A 9,426-nucleotide genomic window follows, 5' to 3' on the forward strand; every position below is an offset into this window, starting at 1 on the left:
GAAAAATAAAATAAAACAAATAATTTCAAAGTCTCATCCGCCTTTTGTTGTTGAGAAGTCTCTACTTTTTTGTATTTTTACCCTCCCACCAACGGTGTCATCCATTTTCCTTTCCACTAATAAAACAACTTTTTATGGAACCCACCTCCACTACCTCCCAATTGTGTCCAATTCTGTGGAATAATCATTTTAACACATTCAAGTTGTAAGTAGCCCAATCAACCATCATTCTGTTCATAGAATTCCCATTTGCAGAAGGGGTAACTGGTAGGTCTGGTACGTTGCTTTAAAACAATGGCAGCTAAAGTGGGACACGACCCACGAGACACAACCCATCAAAGACAACGCATATAGCGGAGGGAGGACCCATATCGTATTAAATGAATCCACATGCTACCACAATCACTGTTTCACCCGTGAAGAACCACAAGTGCTCTTCATTTTCAGTTTCAGTTCTTGTGGCACATTCGCTTATAAAAGGAAAATATCACAACCCCACACAATAAGGGAGTCCAGGTGGTGTCACTGTAATATGAGTCCCCAACGGTGACATGAGACCCGACCGTTTGGCCTTAAGCCACCAACACCACAATTTGCACTTTTCAAGGGTGGTGATTGTACAGCACACCATGTGCTCCCATCACACATGCTGGTACTGGAATCCCTCCTGTTCCATGCAATGGTCCCGTCAAACAGAATGTGGTATCTAGATGACTCAGACATATATGGATATCGCAATGCAATAAGTTCATGTGCAAGGGCATACAGCACATTATATTGAGAGACTTTGAGTACTTGACCCAGCACCCAGCGGAGGTTCCATCAAACCACCTTGATACTTTTCACATCAATTTTCGTATCATGAACCATGTCAAACATTCAAATAAATAACACGCGTCCAACAGATTCAGGCCAAGCTACTAGTCACGCCAAGCTACTAGTCACGTTTTGATGTATTGAGAAAAAGAAACCATGTTTACCACATGATTGTTCTTTCCGGAAGTTGTTTTCAATCCTAGTTCATATCCTTCCAGTAATCGAAATCATCTTTATTCAAATAAACAGGGAATTGAGGTAGACAAAGTACCTGTGTATTTAGACAGCTACAAGGGCTACATGAAATTTAAACCACCAAAAAAAAAATCAATACAAATCCGTTGATTATTTTTCCTCCAATCGGCGCAGCACCGACTCTGCGAAGCTTTGTTGCCTGCAAATAAATAAAATAAAATAAAATAAAAATAAAAAACAACTGAGATAAGAGACATTGATCTTTATTAATACAAGGACGTTTCAGACATTGAGTGCTAATATTTTAAGGACCGTGCAATATGAAATGACATCTTTTAAAATCTAAACTTTTCATGAACTAAAAAAATGCCACTGAGCAAGGTCTTAGGTCCAAGTAACAGCACTAGCCACCATAAAAAATCAAACATCACAATATAGTAAATTGGCAGGAAAATCAAAAGAACTAGCTTGCAAATGACTCCAGCATCCTTGTTTGTGCAACACAAGAACTTGCTAAACTCGGATGATAGACATGGACAAAGTTTATCATGGACCAGGTGCTACTACAACAGTAATGTTGCTTCATTGTGACTTGGGAAGGTCACCGGTTCAAAACCGGAATTCAGAAACCACCTCTCCATGCGGAGGTAAGGCTCCATGGCAGGAGCCTCGTGCACTGGACTAAAATATATATGTGTGTGTGTGTGTGTGTGTTATAATTTGAAGATGTAGACCTGTTAACTAGCAATCTGATAAAGGTCTCTCAGTTGTAGAAGAGACTTGGATTAAATCCCACCTTTTATCAAGATTAGGATGGTGAACTCTTTATGAGTGAGTAAGCCCCACAGGAAGATGAGGACAGCCAATTGCTACCTCTGGAGCAAGGGATGATGTAACCAAGAAGAAACATCGGACAATTTGCCCATAATATAAATCAAAAATTATATTAGAGGTTAAGGGCCAAAAAAGTTTGCACGAAGGACTTGAATAATTTACACCATCTCTCGGACTAGAAGTGATATGAGAGATAGAGATTAAATCACCACAGCTATTTGTCACAAGTGAAGTAGATGATAATAAAAGTTCAACTTACTTCCGCTCCCTATGCTTGGGGCTAGGACGAGAGTATTTCAGATATCCGTCCCAGGGTACCTTTTTAAGACCAGCTCGAACGGAAATAATGTCCCTGACCCTGCACAAGGAGCATCAAATCAATTAGAAACAAACCCTATTTCGGTAGTTCAAAGAAAGATTGCTTCATCTCTAATGATGAATACATGCCTAGTAACATAATTTACTCATTGCAACTCAGGAATATATTTTCACCTCTCTGCAAATTCAATAGGTGTCTCCCCAGGCTTCAGATTCTGGGGCTCCAAGTACCACACATCACAAACAACAGCCCATGATGTCATTAGCTGCAGCAGATGCATTGTGAAGGATTGCCTGCAAATATGGTATGTCATCCAGGCTTATTTTTGGAGTTTATCAGTATTATATCAACAAGTCTGAATATCTAATGCAGGTGAATAATGTGAAGCCTAATGTTAGGACCTACAAAAAAGGAAAAGATAAAGCTTAATCCTAGGACCTACCCCCCACAATAAGAATACTTATTTGTGGTATACTAGTATCTGCTTTCTTACAGAAACATACATATGAAGAGATTGCTCTTTCACATAAAACTTCAGCAAAAAAATGAGTCTCACTTTGGACAAAAAGCTGTGCAAGTCGCCGTGTTTAGGTTCAACCTACAAGTTATACTAATAACTGCCGCTTTGAAGGCAAGCATGTATGCTTCCTTCTCCCAAATAAGTAGTAGCTACTATAACACATCTGCAGCTACCAGAATGGTTAGGGGTACAAGTGCCTGACCAACGTAATATATAAACATTTGAACAACAGAATCAATCTTTTGCCAGCAGATCTAAGCTACGAATATAGTATCATCTGTTTTAGTTTTGGAAAGCCAATGAACAGTCATTGTCCCACCACCTGGGGAAGGCAGTTAGATCATTAAACAGCACAATTTAGTGTGTCAGAAGGTGTTTGAGAATAAACACACATCTTGGAAATATCAAAATAAAAGAAGAAAAAGCAGGTTAAACCAGCAATTACAGTGCATGCAAAGTAAATTTATGGATAATAATAATCACACTACAAGATACTTACTTTCTACTGTTCCAAAAGGCATCAACGAAAATTTTGTTGTACTTGATTGCAACTGGGCAAACAGTGCAACCGAGTTCAAATGCACCCTAAGCATAAGGGAGAAAGAGTTAAATATAACAACCACCAAGAATTTAAGAAACAAATAGTTTTAAACAATAAATAAATAAATACTCTGTTCAACTTAATATTTCACAACAACTAACTCCAAATTCTACCTAACCAATTTATCTTCTATTGAGAAATACATTGCATCTGATAGAGAAGCAAACTAGATAATTGAGGCATGCAGAATACCAAAGTGTATGAATTCAACAATTCCCTTAACACTCAGAAAATTCATTTGCTGTTAGGGATGAACAAGAAAGGAAAGGGGGAAGGGAGGAGGGTCGAGCAACTAGAAATTATTGACATGAATAAAAGATAAAAGATTCAACTATTCACATAATAGATTCAACATGGCAGACCAACAACAGTTACCTTCTTGAACATAACAGTGTAGTGGTTATTTACACAAGTTCCTTCAGGGAATATAAGAAGGGGGTTATTGTCAACCCCTTGAACATGATCCCTTAACCTGAATAATAGAATCTCATATTAGAACTTTATGGAATTCCTTTTATAAGTAACATTGTGGAATATGTCATCATGACATACAGTATTTGGGCATCCCATAACATACTTTCTTGCAACAATTTCACGATCCTTGGCTTCAGAACGATGAAACCAGATGCATCCTACACTCTCCAATATAGTGCTTTGCAACAGTCCTGTGCAACAGGCAAACACAATAGAATCATTACCAAAAGTTTAACCTATGCTATCACGAAAAACAACCTATTTCTGGCAGTTCTCATTTTCCTCTTCTTCTTTTTTTTCTTTTTTTTTTTTTGATAAAAATCTCAATGCTATACTTCTTAAGTAGAAAAGTAAATGGTGACTTCACCCAACTCAAGTCATGTGGAATGAATTTTATGCTATTTGGAATTTACAAATACAAAAAATTCTTTCTTTTTTAATAATAAAAAACCATATCTTTGAGGCAGACTTCAGGTATCTTTTCCAAGAAAAACATGCAAAATGCAGGGAAAGCAATCAATAAGAAATACTTCAAAAACAAATTCAACAAATTTATTAAGGTATCGAATGACTAAACACTTACCAACCCATCCAGGATGCTTCTGCATAATGACAGCAAATGCAGTCATCTGTTCTAAAATAATGAAATCGATCATCGAAGTGTGATTGGCCACAAAAACCTGTTCAAAAATGAAAAGGAACCACAGGTACACATTCAAACACATGAAAACTGATTTGGAATAGCCTTTTAAAAAACCACCAGCTGACACCTAAAAGAATAGTCTACATACTTGCTTAGGCCGCATGCTAGGCCGTGGTCCATGGTACTTGACAACCCCAGTCCATGATGCAACGAAGAAGCTGCAAATTAACTCCACTAGACACCTCTGACGAGAAAATAACCAATGGAGCAAATACTTGTCAGATGGTCTAACAATAATATTACCAACTTATGAATGTCTGCGTACATGTACAATGTGGCATCATTAAATTTTAAAAAGTATACTCAAAATTTTCCAGATAGTTCATTATGATCATAGAAAAATCATCACCATTAAAGTATTATTATCACTATATCAATACATAGATCGGCAATTTTTTTATTTTAATATTTATAGACCGTGTCAGTGATATATAAACTATGTTGATGACAGATATAATCCTTGTTGCCATAGCATTTGAGTTAAATTTTGAATAAGTATAGTATTTTCAATTCTAAATTACATTCATTGATATATTGATCGTATGCTGAGTTAAGACTAACATACTGTGACTGTGACACGAGTTAGAATTAAAGTTGGGTTTTCATGCAATCCAGATCCATGAGTTTTCCCTTTCCAATTTGACTTTTGTAGAGTGGTCATTGATAGGTAAAGTAGGGGTTTCTCTTTACTTGAAGTTTACTTTTGGGGGTTCATCCCTTGGGTTTCCATGTAAGGCACTGTACGTATTTGGTGTACTTTTTTCTTTTTCTTTTTCTTTTTCCATCCTTCTGAGTTCTGGTGATGAGATTATACACCTTCCCAAGAGGTAAAAACTTTGCAGTATCATACTACAATTAAGGAAGAGAGTGCATTAAAACAATCCCATGAATATCATTTGATATATTTTGACAGTGTGAACCTCTAAAAAAAAAGTTGATAATTGGTTGACAAACTGAGAACAAAACAATTTCTTATTTTTGTTAAATCCAGCCAAGGAAGACACCAAAGAGCATCAAGAATTTACCATCAGTACATAAAAATCCAAAACCATATCATTGAAAACTGCTCTCTTTACAACTGTATACATTAGGGGGGCAAAAGAAAGAAAGAAAGAGAGAGAGAGAGATAACCCTGGCAAGGCGGGCTGAAAGTATTAAGCAATCAATCATACCTCTAACTTTTTCCTCAACTTATCATGCCCTTTCAACAGAAAATGTACTGGAATAAAGGACGAAAGGAATATTATCCACCCTATTGTCAATATAAGAACCCTGCAGATTCAAATGAGATCCATCAAATAGCTGCAAAGCAACAATAATGGGAAGCATTAATATACTAACCACTTAAAATGTTAAATTAACAAATAACACCTCTGGGAACCCATGATCTTCTAGAACGATGTCAAATTAGTTTTTTAATCATTATGATGATTTCAACTGATTCCACTAAACTTGAGTCAATAATATGGGTTGAATTATATTGAGACAATACTACACAAGCTTCACTCTGAGAAAATTATGCAGAGCCACTACATCAAAGGAGAGTGTTATCCAATTTTGGGAAGCAACTGAACACTGCTATGGGAAGAAACTGAGGGCTAGTTTGGTGCGGTGGAATGGAATAAAAAAAAGTCGAATGGAATGGTTTTTTTTTCCATTCTCGTGTTTGGTGCCAATTTTAAAGTTGGAATTATCATTCCCCACTATTCTTGGAGAATGGTCATTCCATCAAAATCATTCCACCTTCAAACAAAAGGAATGACCATTCCATTCCATTCTCATTCCATTCCCACCTCCATTCTTATTCCATTCCAATTCATTCCACCACACCAAACTAGCCCTAAGGGAAAATCAAACCAAGACTGAGTAGCTAATATTTGTATACTGAACTTGCTTTAATATACAATAAATATTTTAAGACTTCCAATTATATTTAATTAACTAATTACATGTATGGCAAGTGTTCAAACAGTGAATATGCAAATTGTACTTGCAAAAATGAGATTCATATAAAAAAAGCATAACCCTTGCACCCAACATAACATCAAACCAAACTGAAAACTAAGATAAAGAACAATAAATTGCACTTTCTTTTCTTTTTTTTCCTTTTTTTTTTTTTTCCCCTTTAGTTCTCTCTCTCTTCCAGGGAAAGTAAGCTACATACAAGGAACAGACTACTAAACATTACAATTACACACGTAATCTGTCTTTGAATAATAGAAAAACTGACCTTGCAGGGAACAGAATCCCATATCTAATTACCACCCCCAAGCACCATAGCGGAAACAAATATATGTTCCAATTCCAAGGTTCTGGAGGATTTGACTTGAAACAACGCGTGAAAGAGTCCTGTTCATACATCAAGGAAGTTTAATGGGATAAAAAATTGAGAATATTTCACCATCACATATTGATATAGATAATATTTCTTTGAATATGAGAGAGAATGATTGGAAGGCGTGTCTTATAGCCATATCGCGTGACCTAAAAATTAATTTTTGATGTCATGGCTCATGGCATGTCTTATATCCAAATCACGTGCATGCCCCTTTCCATATCCGCATAACACCAATAGTAAGCATTGATCCCATGTCACTTCAACTAGATATGGATTGAACTGTATAGGCCTATCCGAGAAGAGATCCCATGGCAATGTTTGGAGAACATGTAGTTTTTAATATAAAAGAAAGAATGTTTAGATAGCTAAATTGCATAAGAAAACATGATAGGCACATAACCGAATAAATTCTTGATAAGTTGAAAATGGATTCAATTAAGGTAATATGTTCAACCCCTCAAATTGAAGAAAGCTACAAGGACAAGAGTTTCCTGTTGAAATGTTCCATTTAAAATAAAGTCCCACCACAGACCAGGAGGAATGTAATTGAAGTCCAAAGTAGCAAGGAGAAGTCAAAGGGGGGAAAAGGACCATGAGTTGAGAGTAAGAAAGAAAGCACACTCTATATTTTAACTACATAATACAGCCTCGTTAAGTTGGGGCAAAAATGCATTTACATATACACTCATCAGTCATCGCCAAAAAGAAGGGCATTTCACATTCTTATGTTGATTTCACATTCTTATTCTAACCCACTTTAAGAACATTATCATTACAGGACAAGTGAAGAAGATGATCAAATCTATTTATAATCTTTGTGTATTAGTATAACATAACCACAAGTCGAAACTCCAATAAATATAAAGGCACCAATATGACTACAATTCAGTTGTTTGATTCCCAAAACTGAGAATATAATTAGGTCAGTGATTATATTTAAAATAGTGAAAGGAAAATGAGAGAATGAAGTAGAGAAACAGGAAAAGCTTACATCAACAATGGCACCAGCCGCCTCCGTTAAAGTGGGCGAAATGTCGAGCAGATCACGCCTGATTCAATAAATATACAAAAAAAAAAAAAAAAAAAACTATAAATAAGCAGATATACAGTTGTGTGTGTGTATATATAGATAGATAGAGAAAGAGGGATTTACAGGCGAAGCTGGCCATGGGGTTCTGGGATGGATCCAGAGGGGAGATAATCTTCGATGTTGGGTCGATCAAAGTCCAATTCGGAGCTGGATGATTTCATCTTACTCATCTCTCTCTTGTTTCTCTGCTGCTACAAAGGGAGAGAATTGAAGAATTTATTTGTTGGCCTTGTCTTGGTTTGTGAAAAGACATCACTCACGCAATCCGAAGCAATCTTAGCCACGTATGCTCACACTTCTTTCTCAAATGGAGCCCATACACGTTACAGCTGATTCTCTAGCCCGGCCATTGCCAACAAAACCCGTCGACACCCGCCCTAAATTGCCCGTAAAAAACGAGTTCGGGTTGCCCTATTAGAAACTCCCAAAGACCAATTTAGGGTTTCGGGAGGCAACACTACTACTAGGGATGGCACGTTCTGTTTATGGTGATAAATTAAAATTTTGTTTTTATAATTTATTTTATATTTAATAATATTAGGTATATATTAAGCAAATTTTAATTTATTTTATTTCAATCATTAAATATTTTTTTATATTATTTTTATTTTAAAACTGTATATAGTATTTTAATGTTCAACAATAATTTTAGTTTTGATTTTCAATTGAGAAGTTTAATCTTGTTTTTATTCGCATAAGAAGAAAAAAATTATCATAGTTTTTTTTTTTTTAATTTACTTCTGTTATATTCATATTATAATTACGAAAATATTTTACAAAATTTGTTACCACCTCATTCCTACCCCGTTTAATAAGTAATTTGGGGGCGGGGATGAGGATGGAGATAGCATTCCCGCCCCAAACGGGCTATTGCCATCTTTAACTAGCTAATACAAATACCCACCAATGAACATACATAAATGTTCAAAAGGAATAGAAGTTTCTACTTTTCAAATCCAACATGAAAGTTACTCTCCCAAGCCCCATGTCTTTAACCCTTGACTTTTAAGTAGGTAAATCATTTAGTCTCGGTGCCTTATGAAATATTAAGGCTCGACTCTGGAGCATAAACAATTTCTTAGAAGAGATTAGGATAAAAATAAGAATAGAATTTTTTTGAAGTCAGGAATGGTCAGTCCTTATAAAGTAATAAAAATTTGGTCTTCTTACTTTACTGGTCAGTCCAAAAAAATATGGCATGTTTGGTTCAGCTTTTTCAATTTTTGGCAACTAAAAACCAAAAAACTATTTATTTCATAAAATTGTCTTTTATAATTCTCTAAAAATAAATATTTTGTTTTTTAGAATTATTGACCACTATTTTCTAACAACAAACCAAGCAAACCTATCTTGTCTCACATAATTATAAGGATATGTATATCAATATAGTCTCATTCTTTATTTAGAATTTTAGATTTGAAACTAATTGGTATGGGTTTGTGCTTAAGGTTGAGTAAAGTGTATTCGTCTTATAATTATGTAGAATCAATATTGATGGATTTGTTCTCCAATAAAACAGAAATGACTCTCTATCTT

At 35.4% G+C, this 9,426-nt stretch overlaps 1 protein-coding gene across 1 annotated transcript; it reads right to left on the reverse strand.

Annotated features, from left to right (window-relative positions):
- Positions 1–1,028: 1,028 nt before the first annotated feature.
- LOC132293792 (glycerol-3-phosphate acyltransferase 9) lies at positions 1,029–8,148 on the reverse strand. Its single transcript, XM_059791419.1, has 12 exons — positions 7,954–8,148; positions 7,792–7,849; positions 6,693–6,811; positions 5,635–5,734; positions 4,551–4,646; positions 4,343–4,439; positions 3,863–3,950; positions 3,661–3,757; positions 3,184–3,269; positions 2,338–2,457; positions 2,105–2,203; positions 1,029–1,210 (listed from the first exon to the last, which is right to left on the reverse strand). The coding sequence occupies exons 1-12, from the start codon at positions 8,058–8,060 to the stop codon at positions 1,162–1,164; spliced, it is 1,116 nt and encodes a 371-aa protein (XP_059647402.1). The 5' UTR covers positions 8,061–8,148; the 3' UTR covers positions 1,029–1,161.
- Positions 8,149–9,426: the final 1,278 nt, after the last annotated feature.

This window comes from Cornus florida, unplaced genomic scaffold (assembly GCF_030987335.1).
Source record: "Cornus florida cultivar Cherokee Brave unplaced genomic scaffold, ASM3098733v1 CherokeeBrave_3.0.0_Hap2_Chr02, whole genome shotgun sequence".
NCBI classification, from domain to species: Eukaryota; Viridiplantae; Streptophyta; class Magnoliopsida; order Cornales; family Cornaceae; genus Cornus; species Cornus florida.